This window comes from Orycteropus afer, unplaced genomic scaffold, assembly GCF_000298275.1.
Source record: "Orycteropus afer afer isolate SDZICR_OR568_19922 unplaced genomic scaffold, OryAfe1.0 scaffold00140, whole genome shotgun sequence".
Lineage (NCBI taxonomy): Eukaryota > Metazoa > Chordata > Mammalia > Tubulidentata > Orycteropodidae > Orycteropus > Orycteropus afer.
Window position 1 is genome coordinate 3,762,317 of NW_006921727.1, and position 18,206 is coordinate 3,780,522.

At 35.0% G+C, this 18,206-nt stretch overlaps 1 protein-coding gene across 1 annotated transcript in view; it reads right to left on the reverse strand.

Moving 5' to 3' along the window:
- The window catches only part of ZNF451 (zinc finger protein 451), a 113,052-nt gene that overhangs the window by 7,760 nt on the left and 87,086 nt on the right, over nt 1-18,206 (reverse strand). Inside the window, exons 10-14 of the mRNA XM_007945607.2 lie at nt 14,820-16,423; nt 13,072-13,215; nt 11,415-11,545; nt 10,207-10,393; nt 3,012-3,077 (exon numbers count right to left, since the gene is read on the reverse strand). Of these exons, the coding sequence (XP_007943798.2) occupies nt 3,012-3,077; nt 10,207-10,393; nt 11,415-11,545; nt 13,072-13,215; nt 14,820-16,423 (2,132 nt within the window). The remainder of the gene's footprint in view (nt 1-3,011; nt 3,078-10,206; nt 10,394-11,414; nt 11,546-13,071; nt 13,216-14,819; nt 16,424-18,206) is intronic.

Below are 18,206 nucleotides of genomic sequence, written 5' to 3' on the forward strand. Positions count from 1 at the left end.
TTGAACCACCAGCCGTCTGGTTAGCAGGCAAGTGTTTAGCCACTATGCTACCAGAGCTCCCGAAGGAACTACAGGGGTAGGACAAATTACTGCCTCTGTTATTTACATTTACAGAAAGATGGTTTTATATAGGCAACCATCTACAAATAATGCTTTCTTCTGCCTTTTTCCAGTGATTTGAGTCAGAATACCTCTGTTAAGCAGACATGTTTCTACAGCAGACCTTAAATCCTAGTAAAGGTGAATAGTAATATTGATAATCATAACCATAACAGCAGCCGCAGATAATACCACATATAATGCTTAATGTATGTCAGATTATTCCAGTAAGTATTTTTTAATTTTTTATAATTTAAATTTTAAAAAATATTTTTTAAATGAGAAAACTGAAATACAGTGACATTAAATGACTTGCCCAATATTACACAACTTATTAAGTGGCAGAACTGTGTTGTAACCCAGGCAATGTGGGTTCAAAGTCTGGACTCTTCACCAGCATACCACGTGGCGTCTATTTCCCCTATCTGGTATATAAAACAGACTATATAAGATATTTATGATTGGCCATAGTCGTCAAAAAGTCTGATACTCATCTAAGGAGATAACAAAGAATGAGATAAGTCATGGGGTGGGGGAGGAGGATAGGAATGAACACTCACCTAAGGTAAAAAACACAAGCAAATTTATCCTGCCTTTTATCACTAAGCATTTATAGTGTTCTGTTAGAAGGAAAGAAGACAGACTTGAGCAGTTATTTAAACCTTTTTGAATGTCTCTATAAGGCCTGAACTAGAACACTACCTTGCTTCCTTGGTGCAGGGTCAACAACATCACCCAATATTCCCCAGCCAAATGGCCTCTGTCTAATTTCCCTTGCCCAGCTATAAAGAGATGAGTCCCCGTGGTTCTAACTTAAGTTTATTTTATTTATTAGCAAGCAACCATTTTAAGGCCAAGCATTGTACTTGGTGCCACCAAATTAAAGATAAATAAAACATGATCCTACTCCTTCAAAAGCTCACAATCCAGTGGCGATGAGAAATATAGATAGAACTATTTTAAACCATTATGGTACAGTGGGAGCCTCAAGGAGGCAATGACTAGCTATATCTAAAGAAGGGAAATCCAGTAAAAGCACAGACCTTTCAATATTGCCTACAAAATGACAATTCCATATGGTACAAGAGAGAGCTTTTGAGCTAGTTCTTGTTGAGTGAAGAGTAGGGGAAAAGGAAGAGTACCAGAGGAAAGTCAAAGGAGACTATTTTTCTTTAACTTAGATGGAATACTGTCTGCTTCTCACACTTATTTATCACTGTGAATTAGCAAACAATACACACCTAAGAGCATATATTCCCAATTTTTCTTGAAATTTACAGTATGCCTTTACCTCACAAGAAAAATAGTTAGAAGCTTAAAAAAATCTTTTCTTGAATCTTTTATTCTTTATCCAAACCAAAGAATCACAAAAAATGTAAACATTCTTTCAAATCTCCAAATTATAAAATGCATTAAATACGTAACAAAATGCTACAAATTCTGGTACATAACCAGTTACACACATCAGATTTCCTGGGTTAGCTATGAGCCCAAAAACTGTGAAGGTTTCCCAAGTGTGGTTATATAAAAGTTGTAATTTTCTCTGGCATTTCAATGGAATTAGTCATGTAGTGGCAAATAAAATTAGCAGTCCTTAGCTGCTCAATAGTGTTTATCTCTTAGTGGCTGTGATAAACAACTTAGCTGGCAGTTTTTGTTTAAAACGAAAGTTTTCTTGTTTAACTCATCATGTGGCTGCTAAATATTGAGCTGGACCTTGAAGGAACATGTTGAGAAAACAAACTGGTCATAAGGCTTGGTTCCAATTAGGCTGCAGTTACTGCCCACTTTTGTTAACCCATGAATTTTGGCTATAGTAGAGAAAATTGAGAGTTTTGCACTTCATCAACTATAACTGCAGTAACAGACTCAAATTCCCAAACTCCTAAATAGCACAAAGCCCTACTATGCTCTTGGTCAAACTAACTGAATTGTAAGAGAGAACAAACAAATACACAGAAAACCAATCAAATGGGCCATTGTTTGCCTGTGTTTAGCCCACATATGCTTCTCTATTTCCTAACCTCTACATTTCCACTCTTACCTCTCTAACAACAAATGCTATATTGGAATGTACATTACAACTACTACTGTAATTCTTATCCTTTAATGTTAAAGATGCTAATATAATAGTTTCAACTTCTTCAGTGCAGCTCAAATTATTTTTTTAATCCATTATTTCATTTCCCTTCATAACTGTCAAAAAGCACAGCCTGTTATGGAAAAACAAAGTAAAGAATGGTTACAAACCAGAAATAGTGATACAGCTAATATATGATTTAATGTCAAGTGACACAAAAAGTTCTTTTTAACCTATGGGAAAAAACAGCTTTTCCTTTAAGGAGGAGGAAAAAGAATTTTGATTTACAGATACAGTCCATAAATATGTAGGTATAAATGCTTACTTTCCTAGTTCAACTGCATATCTTCTAGTATTCTTAATAGTTCTTTACTCCATTTATAAAAATAAGTAAAAATTAGAAAACCAACATTCCTTCCTAGCTCAAGTGTCAACAAAGTTTCTGTAGAGTCAAAAAGTAGCATTTTAGGCTTTGAGGATACCTATGCACTGTGTCACAACTAGTCAAGGCCTCTCCTTGTAGTGTGAAGCAACCAAGCCAATACTTAAACAACTGAGTGTAGTTGTGTCCAATAAAACTTTCTTTACAAACCCAGGAAGTAGGCTGATTTTGGCCCAAGTGCTATAATTGACTGACCCTTGTTGTATCTCCTGTACTAGCAATGTCTCTGAATGACTTAAAGAGGAAATGCAAACTATTCTTTAAATTGAGAAAAAAGATTCTTGTTTAGGAGTAAGAGGAAAACAGGATGGATGAAGGGTTGGGGTAGGAAGAAGCAAAAAAACATACACATACAACAAAGTAAGAAAGGACTGACTCCTATTAGGTTACCTTCTGTGGATCTGAATTCTTCTACTGAAGTACTTTTTATACCCAGGTTATCATCACTGTCACATTCTGTAAAGCAGAATCAGTAAATGCAAATAAATTTCTGAAAAAGTTATTGTACCATAATTTAAGTATTCTCAAACTATTATTTTCAATGTCTTCTCCCACATGCAAGCTTACTAGTTACAACGAGTCAGTGTAACACTTTCCCAGTATATATTTATTTTAAATGCTTACCGGATCATCTTACACCCAAACCAAACCCACTGTCCTCAAATATATTCTGACCAACAAGCTATCCTACAGCACAGAGCAGAACTGCCCCATAGGGTTTCCAAGACTGTAATCTTTATGAAAGCAGACTGCCACATCTTTCTTCCACAGAGCAGCTGGTGGGTTTGAACCTCTGATCTTTCAGTTAGCAGTTAAGCGCTTAACGACAGCACACCACCAGGACTCCTTTTACGTATCACAGTATGTATCACACAGATTTTTAGAATGGTGCCAAAAACAACTCTTACATTCTCATTAACAAGCTGAGGAAACAACAGGCAGCGAGGCTTTTAGAATTAAGTTTAACAATCATTTTTTATAATGCCTATTCTATAGGGTATGATGCAGCTTCAATCCACCACATTTTCACAGCAAGAGTGAACTATTATTATATTCAATTTTTAAGATAGCTTTTTAAATATGTGTTTAGTATGATTCTATAGACACCAACCACACTTAAAACCTCCACCCCATTCCAAAATGAAGCCAAATCAAATGGATACACAACAAAGGTATAGGCTCATAAAATAGTTTTATGAAGTGTTCCATTTCAAGAAAAAGTATCTTTCAGTATAGTAAAATATTTTCTATTTGAATTCACTAATTCATAAGAGCCCATGCTCAAGTTTACCCTATCATTATATTAAAGAATAACTATTCTAGGTAAATTAATACTTCATAAAACTCCACGGAAGATATTTAATTTACGTTATTTAATTTAGTTAAGAACTATAAACAACTGAACATATAAACTATTTTTTTAAAGGGGAAAAAACCAATTGCCATCAAGTCAATTCCAACTCATGGCAACTCTATGCACTTCAGAACAGAACTGCATTCCACAGAGTTTTCAATAGCTGTGACCTTTTAGAAACATATCACCAGGACCTTCTCCTAATGTACCTCTGGGCAAGTTCAAACTGCCAAACTTTCAGTTAATAGTCAATCACTTAACTATTTGCACCACCCAGGTATTCTTTTTCAAAAGAAAGCCCTACATAAATCAAGTAAAAAAGTCTTGTTCTTCAACTAATTAGATATGGTCAAGTTCTATTATATAAGCAGATTTGTAAAAGCCCACAAAAAATCTTTTTATAAGTAGCAAAGGTCACCGATGGAACAGTAGAGAATAGAACTCAGAAATTCAGCAATCAAGTACAGTTAGAGAGGTACAATAATTTAACACTTGGCAAAGTGTGAAAAAAATAAAATAAAAGCAAAACATAAAATGCACTGTCCATGTAGTAAAACCAAGAAGTATAGTTGTTGCACCATATAGACAATGTAGTATAGTGAGCATGGAAACAATGTCATTCAGGGTAAATAAACAAAGGTAATGGCATGTTACTTTTAACTCAACATATGCCCATCACTAAAGTGAACTTCTACAACCTCAAGGAAAAAAGCTATAATATCTAATTCTTAAGGTAGCAGATATGGATCTAAATAAAACACTAAGTTTTATGTACTCTGAAACATTTACATTGAGTAGAAGAACAAAACCAACAGACAGAAGGTGATTTCCAGTGAATTTCTTGGAAAATATATGTTGTTACACTAAAATTGATCATTACTCTTCTTGTAATTCTTGTGCAAACATTTTGATCAGCTTCTCAAGATGGAGTTTACTTGTGCAATTATGAAAGTAAAGAGGATAAGCAATTACAATGCCCATCACTGCCCCTATGTTTAACACCCAATCGGTTTACTTTTTAAGTACCAGAACTCACAACCAAGTCTTTTTATCTTCTGACTAAACAAACAAAAAAGCATCTTCCTGAATGTTAGTTTAAAAACAATCAAAAGTACTTACATTTTATATCCTTACATAAACTCTGCATTGTTAGACTGCAGCAAAACATCTCTCATTACCTGCATTCTTCAGAGACATGTTTAGTGTCAACAACTCACAATGGATAAACGTCTCTACATCATGATATCAGGTTATTTGTGTCAGTAAAAACTTCAGCCATTGCAGGCAATATTAATGAGGACAAAAGTACTTACTGTGTGGGCACACACAGGTTATTTAACCTTTTAGAACCTCCAGGATTCCTCATCTATAAAATGGGGTAATATAAAATATCCTACCTCATAGTGTTGCCTAGAGTATTAAATAATACATGGAAGTTGTTCTTTAAACATGTTTAAACATCACAATATAACAAACAGCCAACATGGTGTCTGGAACATAACAAGTGGGCAGAGCCACTGCTGTCGAGCGACAGTAACCCCCATCAGGTTTTCAAGGTTGTCAATCTTTATGGAAGTAGATTGCTTCATCTTCCTTCCACGGAGTAGCTGGTGGTTTGAACCACTGACCTTGTGGTTAGCAGACAAATGTCTTACTCACTATGCCACCAGAGCTCCTTTAATGAGTAGCAGATCCTTAGTAAAGGTTAGTTTTTTCTCTTTTTTAAAACTGATTATTTAAGTGATACGTTAACTCTGCATCTCTGAAACATTAGGCTTGAGTTAGAATGAAGATATGTTTGTGAGTAAAATGTAATAGGCCTGAAAGCTCTATTAACTATCTAGGTTCCTTTTTTTTCCCCTTCTTTTTTAAAATTTTATTGTGATTTGGGTGAAAGTTTACAGAGCAGATTCATTTTCCATACAGTAGTTCATACACATTTTGTTTCATGACTGATTATCTAGCTCTTCTGATTAGGACTAATAGAAAGATTCAAGTATCTTGGCAAGTTTTAACAACAGTGAGAAGGAGTACAGTATAAAATAGAATTGATGAAGAAGAATAAGGAAATTAAGGGTATCAATTAAAGACAGGTGAATGGATATTTATACAAAACGTCTCTACAGAAATGTATGTACGTATAACACCTGTAATCAAAATGTTGCTTCTGGCACCCTGATGCTTAGAAGGATAGAGAATTTATAGGGCAGAAACCATGGCACAATCAAACCTTAAACTTTGTCCAGGTACATGAATAATTGATTCATCCTAACCATATCAGAGACCTAAAAAAAGTACCCATAGAAAAGCTACTTACCTGTCCCCTCTCCATCAAGCATAAAGTTGTATCTTATGGCCTAATGACTGGACATCCATATATGGAACTAGCAACTTTGGAAATCTTTTTTATACTGAGATAAGTATCTCCTGAAAAACTTTCAATTAACTTTGGAAAATCAGCAAAGACTAAATTCTCAAAGTATAAGATACCATATATAATCACTGATGCTCATGGCAGGATTCAAGAGATTCTTCCTGCTTACAAAGGAAGGTCCAGTCTGATTACTATTTTCTGTCCCTAAACAAACAAACAAAAAAAATCCACTGTTGTTTATTCCAACTCATAGTGACCCTATAGGGCAGAGCAGAAATGCCCCATAGGGTTTCCAAGGCTATATATCTTTATGGAAGCAAACTACTACATCTTTCCCTCTCAGAATAGCTGGTGGGTTTGTGGTGTAGTAAATTTACCTGGAATGGCTTTTCTAGCCATAAGTCTTTGTAAACTCAGTGGTGGAATTTGCCCTGAGCAACTGAGTAGCTCCTGATCATTAAAGTTATTCACCTGGTGTATTTCTGTTCAGAGTGGCACAAAGCAATGTTCTGGGAAGTACATGCTCTCTCAGGTGTTTAGAATTCTGATGTTATGAGTGGTTACTTTGGCCACTCTGCCAGGCTCAAAAAGAGGCTTCCTCTCTGACTGCTTGCTGAGAAAGACGTGCTGCTAAGAGATATGCGTTCCTGAGAGACACACACTTCTGAGAAAGAGACACCGAGAGACACGCATTGCTGGGAGAGTGGCTGAGAGAAACTGTTGGCTGAGAGACGTGGACTGAGAGAGACTGAGTGTTTTTCCTGAACTTGAATTTGTAGCCTGGTGCTTCCCTAATAAACTCCATAATCTGTGAGTTTTGTGTGGCTACTGCAGCAAATTATGAAACCCAGCAGAGAGGTGGTGCGTGCTGAGGGAGGAAAGGTTGGTGTCAGGGTTGAAGGGAGGCGGCATGTCTGGCCTTGCAGGAATAGGCCTTGGGCTACTGATGGTGACTCTATCTTCCTCTTATGAGGTTAAAAGAGGTCAGAAGATGCGGCCTCCCTGCCCCTTTGGCAGGGTTCAAAGTACCAAGTTTTTGGTTAGCAACTGGGTGCTTTAACCACTGCAACATCAGGACTCCTTTACTGACCCCAGTAATGATAAATTTCTAAAAAATCAGAAAGACAAAAGAGGCTCAAACTTAAATCGTTTGTCTATATATCTAAAGTCCCAAGACTGCCTATAAACTGATGCTAGATGTAAGAGGTAACTCTCACCATATGTTACTTACAATACTGTGTGCTAAAGAGTTGATTCTGACTCAAGTGACCCTGTATGACAAAGCAGGACTCCCAATAGCATTTCCTAGGCTGTAATTTTTATGGGAGCAGATTGCTAGGTCTTTTCTCCTGCAGAGTGGCTGGTAGGTCCAAACCACTGTCATTTGGTTTGCAGGGGAGCACTTAACCATTGCACCACCAGGGATCCTTATTGCAGCATGAACTTCTGTTATATTCCAAAGATAAAAGAGGTCTTGTTTGTCTGTAACTAGGAATCTTAAGACCACAAATCCCCTGAAATTGCATATATAATTGTATATCCATGTTTATTTTTGAGGAAAGAGGGTATAGAAAGCTTTCATTAGAATCTCAAACAAGGGCATGAACCAGCCTCCCTCCCTATTTCACACCTCCCTTCCACGAAAAGGGGAGAGCAAAAAAAAGTCTACAACTACAACCTTAAGAGACTGTCTGCTTGTCAAATCTCAAGATAGGACCACTGTGCTAAACTAGATAAACAGTTATCCTGGCACTCATGTAACCAAAAATTACCTAAAGGCTCAACAAAGAATTAGTCTTCATATTAATTACTAGGCCTTACGACAAAGTATTACTCTATTCACAAGGACTTCTGTTAGGAAAGGTGATGAAATAGATAGAGTCAAAGAAAATGATTTTCGTCATAAAGTTTACTATCAAAAAATTTTGTCTTAGATAACTGAACCTGAAAATACTGTGCTAGTGTTATTTTTTTTTTTTTTTTAATTTTAGAGCTACAAAAAAAACATTATATACGTCATTAGATACTTATGATTAAAGAAAAATACCTTGATTTAAAGACTCTGTACTGCTCTGGGCATTTTAATTATTTTCAATCTGTTAAATACAGTGACTGAGAACCACATTTTCTTTTTATGGCAGTAATAATTAAAATAGCTATTTTACCAAGTACCTACAGTACTTTATAAAATGTGCCAGAAACTTTACATACATCACTAATACCTATAACATTACAGATATGGAAAGTAAGGCTCAAAAATAGTTACAACTTGCCTGAAATCACAGTTTATAACTAGCAAGTCGGTATTCAAACCAAAGCCCACAAAAATTCAGAAAAAGTACACATGTGCCCGAAAGAGCAATAAATTCAAAAGAGCACTGAATATGAATGAATGAATGATTAAAAAAAGAATATCTAGAACTACAAGGCATTCAGAAAGGTATCACCAGCAGATAACAATAACTTTCTTATCACACTTCCAAACTTCACATTACAATGCAGACCTACTCATATTTACCTCTCATTCCAAACAGAACTGAAATAGAGTTAAATCCATTAACAGGTTTCACATTTTAAGTTATACAAGAAATGCTCCTAAAAGCAACGTTGTAAGAGAAAGAAAAAGGAATCGGCTTCCAGTGTTAAGTATTTTACTGGATATTAAGTGGATGTAATTAAGGATCAAAGGAGAGACAGCTAGAGTTACAGAAAAAGAGGTTAACAAAAAGAAGCCCCAGACAGAAAAAGCAAATGGACAGAAATAAAAATTACAGAATAGGAAGATATAATTCAGTACTAATCATGACCAAAATATAAAACAGACCTTATTTTTATCATTTTGTCATCATTACTCTGCTTCAATGATCACATATAAGCTAGTAGGTTAATGATTTGTAATTGTACAGACATGGACTGAATCTACTATAATTAGAGATTGGAGAAAAATTCTACAAAATGGGTTTTTAATCAAAATGTGGTCCCAAATATGTTGAAATGAAAAAACAGCTGGGAAGCAAGAAGAGTTGGACAATTTAAAGGCATACAATAAAAATGCCAAAAGATTTCTGGGTATTGTTTTCCATTCAGGTCATTCATCAGTACCTTCAAAATTTTACTCATGGTTTCAAATTGCTAGGATATTTAAAAATTAATTCCACATTTATTCTCTTCTTTTACCCACATTTATTTCAGAAATTATGAAGAAAAACTTTAATCCCTACATCTTGAATCCAAGTAATCTTGGAACATAAATATTATCTTTCATTGAACAGTTTCACAAAGATGGGAAAAGGAGTGCAAGTTGCCAGCAAGAGAACAGAAATTACCTATCCTTTCCAAGGAACTAAAGGTCTTCATTTTGTCACTGTCAATCTCTTAAATGGCTTCTTTTCTCTTTTTTTCAAAATTGTGATTTGGGTGGAAGTTTACAGAGCAAACTGGTTTGCTATTCAACAATTCATACACATTTTGTTTTGTGACACTGACTGAAATGGTTTCTACTTATAAGCACTTTGCTCTGAAGAATTTGTTTGGAATTTCAGAAACAAAGTAAAAATCTGAAGTCTGACCTTTGTAAAACTACATTATTTCAACCCTAACTATACATTTGATGTGATATATATAGATTTGACCTATTCGATCAAAAAGCAAGGCCCCAGAAAATTACCATAAATTCACCCTCTCTAGAACACTAAAGAACGAGAGTGAGATAAAGAAAAGATAAATAACAGATAATTATGAGTATGATGGCTTAGTTACTGGGCAACAGTTCATTAGTGGACAGCAGTTTATTGTTTTCTTTCAGCAGTGAAATCTCCTCCTCTTGGGCAGTTTGCACTGTGACTGCAGCTGCATACCTTTGGTAGTATCAGATATACTATTTAACAAGGCACACATCATATCTCCCTCTAAGTGGTGAGGATTTAGGATGTGAGCTGGCCTCTGAGTCTTCTTAAATTGATTCTCGAGCTCCAGAAAACCTTGATCTCCTGAGAGAATGGTGAAAGGAATTTGCTTGGGTAGTTGTTCATCTAGACGGCCAGCCTAAGTTGGAACAAATGGTGTATGTTACCAAAAAAAAAAAAAAAATCAGCATTTGAGTTTTAAATCAAGTTATAGCTATTTCAGAATGAATACTTATATAGGATATTAAGCTTGTCCCCAGCCCCCATAAAATTGTGATAGTAAGATCTCTTTCATAAATGAAATATACCACATTTAATAAAATATAACATGCCATCAATTATAAGATAAGCTGTTTTATATGCCCTTAAAAAAGAAAACTAAAAAGCCAAAATGGGAGTACAAAAAGGTGGTCTTCATATAAAGCTAGAACTCTGAAGGGCTGCATACTAAATGTAAAGGTAAATAAAAAATAAATCTGGGAGCACTTTAGTGAACTCTCACTAATTGTTGCCCCATCTGGATCATTCTATGCCTTCAATAAAACTCTTCGCTTTAATTAAAAAGACACAAAGCAATCTGTCATAGATAAGCAGGATAACTTCCATGATTTAATCCTGGCACTGGGCAGACAGGGGAGAAAAAAAATCTCTTGCAGTTTAAACCATAACATTTGCAGAGTCAATTCATGTTATCATTGTGACTCAAAAACCCTCAAGCAGAGAACTTAAAGTAGGTCTCACATTGGTAGTTTCTCAAGGTGGCTTGCAGGAACAGAAGCAAATGCAAATTCTGTCCAGGTCACCAGTGATTATTAAAGAGGCCTATCAATTTCAGGGATGTTAAAGTGTGAAAGGGTCTTAGTATGGATTACATACAGTATCATCTCTTAATTATTCATTCCATAAATAGTTGAGGATCTACTCTGCATGGGTAAAGGTTTGTTAGGAGCTGGAATACAGCAGTAAGAAAGACTGCCAGGGCCCCTGACTTTATGGTAGTCATAAATAGAACCAGATACAGGTTTTATTATTTACACGAAAGTATAGCAGTGAAGAATGATCTAAACACAGTTTCAGTAAAATTCAAGCAGAAAAAAAATTCATGCACAGAATCAGTGGGTCCTAGATTCAATTAGGTTTTTAATGAAACAGTGACTCACATGCATACATATGGCAAAATCAGCAGCATCTTTTCTTTTACTACAGCGAGGATGAAGAAAGAAGCATCCAATTTTGTTCAGGTAATTAAAGATCTTACAGTTGAGTGGGGGCTTCCAATTAGTGTTTCCACCTATTATTTATTTAGAAAAGGCATAAAGGACAGTGAAAATAGAGAAGACCAAAAGGCTAGATATAACTGAAATTACTCAAGAAAAAAATACATACTAAAACACCACATTCTTCTAGAGGGAAAAGCACTACAGTAGAATGTAGAAAAACTCAGTTCCAGACTAGGCAGCATCAACTTAATTATCTTAAAACCTTGGGGAGTAGACCAATTCCCTCAATCTTCCTAAAAGGGAGTTCTAGTGGCAGAGCACCTAAGGCATCTGACTGCTAACAAGAAAGCTGGTGGTTCAAACTCACCAGCCACTCCTCAGAAGGAAGACTAGGCAATCCATTTCCACAGAGATACAGCCTTGGAAACCCAAAGAGGGATCGCTATGAGTCAAAATCAATAAAAACTCAGTTCTAGACTAGGTATCACCAACTTGTTGCCTTAAAACCTTGAAAAACAGGCCAATTCCCTCAATCTGCCTACTTACCTGAAAATTCACGGGGATGTTAAACAAAATCTAAAGTAGAAAACTTAAAATCTAATTTTAAAATCTAAATCCAAAGTGTGGAAATGCTTGGCAGTGGCATCATTCTGTACCACTGTGAGCACTAGAGCATTTTACAAATATGTCAAAGGTGGATAGAAATTATAGGCAATCACCAAAATGGCAATGGCCAACCTATCCAGGTCAGTATGCTTTCATTTTGAATCCCAACCTTATTTTTCATATGTTGTTTCCATCAGACATGAATGCTATCAGATAGTTACCATACTGCTGTTGTGTGCCCTGAGTTGATTCTGACTCACAGGGACTCCATGTCAGAGTACTGCCCCATAGGGTTTCCTAGACTTACAATCTTCACAGGAACAGATTATTAGGTCTTTGCTCCTGTGGAACAGCTGGTAGGTTGAAATGCCAATCTTTTGGTTACCAGCTGAGTACTTAACCACTGTGCCACCAGGGCTCCTCTCACTATACAAAACCTATGCAAATCAAAGAAGCCTCTTTTTCAGGTTCAGTCAACTGTTTTATAAAGAAATTTAGATGAAATTGTAGTAATGAATAGCTAAGAGGCAGCTGAGGCATGTTGAGAATAACACTAATCCTATAGCTAAGAGAACAAAGCTCAAAAGCTATTTCTGCTACTTATTAGTTTTTTGTAAAATAAATAAATAAATAAATTTCTTGGCTTGCTTCCATATATTTTAAAAGAGAGAAAACTATAATTATCAGTAACTGTGTGCTAGTACCAAGCACAGTGATTAGAACACTGTAGGTGTTGAATAAAAGCTTTTAAAATCTGTTATCTAAAGATACACAAACTTTGGGCCACCAAATAGAGCTAATGTTTATCATACAGCAATGTAAAGAGGAAAAGATTCTAGCAGAACAGCTATAATGCAAAGTAACAATATTCCAATTACATGGTTATGTTCTATTCAGGAATGTTCAAGAGGAATCCCTTAAAAGTGAACTGTATCTAAGATTAAAAAAAAAGGGGGTGGGTTGTCTCAAATGTTTTCCTTAGTAACTATACCTTGAAAGCCCCAAATAAATGTTCCTTGGTTAAGATGCCCTGGTAGATGACCAAAAAAGTTTGACCAGTTATCAAAATCTACGAAGACTATATGAGTCATGGTTCGCAGGTAATCCAAATCCGGAAGCTCAACAGTTTCTTCATCTAGTAAAAAAGAAACATTAATATGAATTCAGTAAGAATTTTCTAAAAACATTTTAACTTCTCAAGTCCGGAAGATATGATAGAATATGCAAAGATATTAATCTTGCATGCTATTCATTTCTATCTAAACCCTTTCATGAAATACAAACCTGTATATGACACTTTACACTTAAAACAAATAAAATATTCTGAATATTTAAAAAATTGTGTATCCTTTCTACAACTATGTACCAATGAGTCTAAGATTTTTGTTTTTTCATCATTTATAAAAGGAATTAACAAAAAACTTTAAAATGTACTACAAGACCAAATTTTAAGGATAAATAACCAAAAACTTGCACCATCCATCATTACCTGAAAAAATGTTCTTCCCCATTAAGAATTTGGCTCTTTTCCTAATCTAGACCACAAATGTATTAGTAGCCACCTGGTTCTGAGATTAAACACTCTAGGTAGCAGAAATATATTGTTTCTTGGTCCTCTCAGGTTCTTCTTTCATCTCTGACCATTCTCCAATTCCAATTCTCCTTCCTCTTTCTCTTATCTTCTACTTTGACAAAGCCTTAAACTTTTCAATGGTAGTAATGCAAACCTGAAAATATTCAATTATTTTTTAAATTAGTAGTTTCTACTCTGCCCAAGAGTGGTTCCCTCAAGTACACTACTGCCATCTCCTCCTACTTCCCAACCACCTAACTTCTTACATCTCTTCTCTAAGTTTTCAGTAATTCTAGATTTAGATACTGCAACAATCTTCTATAAAACACATACCAACATAAATTCCCAAAAAGTAATCAAAGCAGTAGATGCAAAAGAGAACACAAAAATGTTTCGAGTCAAGTCCAGCAGGTCTGTAGTGATTGACTCTTTTCTCACATGAGTAAAGGTGGTGTGCTGCTGAGATCTACATATACCGTAGAGCAACTCTATATAAATTCAATGATCCGTGAAAATATTTTGCAGCCCAAATGTTCAAATATCCTCATTGTCTCCATTCTACACACTGCTTAACTCACCAAGAGTTAATATCTATTTTAAATGATAAAAGATTAAAATTATACTCTTCTAAACCAAATAAAAACATAGCACTCTTCTAGATGAACCTAACCCTATCATATGCAAGAAGTCTAGACTAAAAAAAGTGCAAATAACATTTGTACCTCAATTTTCTCCAGGTTTTTTGCTACCACTTTTAACTCTACTTCCAGTGAGTGCCTACTTTTTAAATAAGCAAAAGCTTAGCTTCCAAGTCAATCATAACAAAAAAGGCCCAAATATGAAAAACAAAAATTTCTTTTATTTTTTTTAAAGGATTATAAGAAAAATAGTGTCCAGGATAGCTTTCAAATCTGAATTTGAAAAATAACATCTAAGTAAGTATTATTTAAAGCCAGCATATAATCTTTGTCTCCTTGAGTTTACAGAGTGGCTAAATGAGGAAGCAGAAAGACAAATCCCTAAAAAGTGTATTCTGTAGTAATTTACTAATATATGGTATGTTTTTTGCTTTAAAACTGGATCATTAGTCATATTTATGATTATTTATTACATAGTATTCTACACTCTATGTGAAATTTGCAGACATTACAGTTATAAAGCCATACCTATATTCTGACAGCTTTGGTCATTCTCAGCTCCTTTTTCCATGTCTGAATTTTTTGGATAGTTTACACCCTGTTTCAATTTTCTCTCAGTAGGTGTGACATTGGCAGTAAACTTGTACAGGCCTGCTTTTGCAGATCCAAAATGAGCCACACTGGGTTTCTGTAAGAAGCAATGTTTTCTATGGAAGTGCTGCTGAGCACTCTCTGGTTCATGAAAAGCTTTGGTGCAGGTACCACACTTAATGACATATTGCTGTTCTTCCGTATCACTCTTTTCTTCTCTGTGCACTTGATTGATATGAGATTTCATATCAGTTAAATTCTGTGCTGTTGCTGAACACAAACGGCAGCGATACCATAGTTTACCTTTATCCAGCATGATTTGGAAACATCTACTATAATCTTCCTTTCTGTTGATTTTATTGATGTAACTCTCACGGCAACCACAAGTTAATAGGTTGCTAGTCTCTAAAACTGGAAAATCATCCTCAGTTTTAATTGGAGTTTCAGTTTTTTCTGACACAAACACATAATCTATGCTGTGGCGCTCCTTATAATGAATCAAGAATGCATCTTCTACATTGAAGATAAGATCACAAAGCCCACAGAAGTATTTAATCTTTATCTCATTGTTATGTTCATCTTGGCAATGTCGGTATAATGTTTCAATCTTGTGGAAAGTCTTTTTGCAATGGGCACAACTATATCTATGAAACTGGTGACTTGCCAAAGACATGCAGTGCTGTTTGACACATTCTTGGGAATCAAACATATCTTCACAAATCCGGCATTGCCATTTGCCCCTTGGAGGGTTGCTTGCTGTGGAATGATCAATAATAGTTATAGTTGAAGAAGGCTTCTTAGCAGCCGAGTTAGTTCTTAGTGTTGTAGAGGATGATGGTAAAGCTTCACCTGCTATCTCATCTGTCTCATAAAAATATCTGTGTCCATTATGAAATTCAGTCACGTGTGCCATAATAGACTCTTTCCTTAATTCCTTTTTGCATGTCCGACACCAGAAAAGAAAGTTATTTAAATGTGCTCCTCCATGAATCCGACTCATATGTAAACGGATGACCCCTGAATCTTCACACACCTTTCCACATACCATACACTTGTAACACATTGTGTTTGCCGAGAAAACATGCTTTTCTACTGCATCTTCGGTTGGGAATTGTTGATGGCATTCACAAAACCAGGTTTTAACTGTTGATTTTTCTTTCTGTACACAAACCATATCCTCATCGTCTTCACTCCCTAAATTCATCTTCTTTTTTGGAATGGTACTGTAATCTTGTGTGCTAGATTCTTTAACAGACATAGTTCTTTTAAGTGATGAACATTTTGATTGATCTAACAATAGATGCAAGTCAGAAGCAGGTTTGTTCCCTTGATTGCTGTGGCAATAAAGTAAAACTGATTCCTCCATTGAAGTAGTGATTTGGACTTTGTGTCCTGAATTCTGTTTGTGAATCCGAGTACTGGCTTCATCCACAAAGACTTGGTTGCAATATGGGCAATAACCTCTTACTATGAATTTCTCCGCAACCTGGGCAATGCTCTTCTCAGCTACAGCTACAGGACCAGCATTTCGACAACGAACTCTAAATTGGATTAAAAAAAAAAACTCTTTCATAAGTATTTTTCAAATATAGGATCTATATTTTATTGTGAATTATAAAATAGGCACTGTATAAACTAGCACTAAAAATACTTTTCAATTAACACATAGACCATATTATATTCTATCATTTCAAAGTACTTATTACATACAATCTACTTCTAATCCATGCACAAAGGGTAAAACTAGAATCAAAAGACTGAAAATAGTATCAAATGTACTGATAGTCAAAGGGTGGCAACAATGCCAAGTGTCCACCAACAAATGAATGAGCTTCTGACACATGCTACAATATGGATGAATCTGGAAAACATTAAGCTAAGTGATGTGACCACATACAAAGTACAAATATTTTATGATTCCACTTATATAAGCAGCTTCAAGAGGCCAATTCATAGAGATAGAAAGCAGACAGAAGTTACCAGGAGCCAGGGGAAAGGGGATGTATTGTTTAATGGATATACAGTTTCTGCTTGGGATAATAAAAAATAAGATCTAGAAACAGAAGTGATGGCTACACAACACTGTAAATGCACTTAATGTCAATGAAATGTAAAATCAAAAATGGTTAAAATGGTGAATTTTATGGTATGTAATTTTACAATTAAAAAAACATACGTAGGCCTGATTTCTTTCTCTTAAAAAAGCTAATTAAAAGAAATAACAAATTGAACTTCATGAAAATTAAAGACATTTATGCAGAAAAGGGTACTCTGAAGAAAATGAAAAGTCAACTCTCACAATGGGAGAAAGTATTTGCAAATTTTATCTGGTAAGAGTCTGAAACCCAAAATATCCTCAAAAACATCTTACAATCAAACAAAATAATTATTCAAATAAAAAATGGAAAAAAAGACTTGAATACACATTTCTCCAAAGAAGATACACAAATGGCCAAAAAGTATATGAAAAGATGCTCAACATGGTCATCAGCAAAATGCAAATCAAACTCACAGTGAGATTCCACTTTATACCCATATACTTTTATAAGGATAACTATATTAAAAACAGACAATTATTAAGTGTTTGCATGAATGTGGAGAAACTGAAACTCTCATGTATTGCTAATGGGAATGTGAATTGCAAGATGTAATCACTTTAGAAAACAATTTGGCAATTCCTCAAAAAGTTTAACAGAGGTACCATGTGACCCAGCAATTTCAAACCTAGGTATATACTCAAGAGAACTGGGGAAAAACATGTGCAAAGACTTGTACTTTTATGTTTATAGCAATATTGTTCATAATAGCCATAAAATGAAAATGCAAATGTCCATTACCTGATGAACTGATAAACAAAAGGTAGTATATCCATAAAATAGATTATTATTTGAAGATACAGTACTGATACATGCTACAACATGGATAAATCTTGAAAATGTTATGCTAAGTGAAAGAATCCAATCATAAAAGGCTACATATGATTCCATTTACATGGAAAGCCCAGAATAAGCAAATCCTATTAAATTAGTGGTTGTCAGGAACTAGAGGAAGACGCATACAGGGAATGAGTACTAATGGCTACAGAATTTACTTGGGAATTAGATGATGATGATAGTTGCACAGCCCTGTGAATATACTAAAAATCACTGAATTGTACACTTAAAAGGAGTTAATTTTATGGTATGTATATTCTGGGGTATATAGCACATGTAGAAGTAAAAACGTATGATAATAATAACACAAAGAATGAGGGAGGGATTAAATTTAATGTTGCAAAGTTTTTACACTATATGTGAAGTGGTATAATAATATCTGAAGGAATGC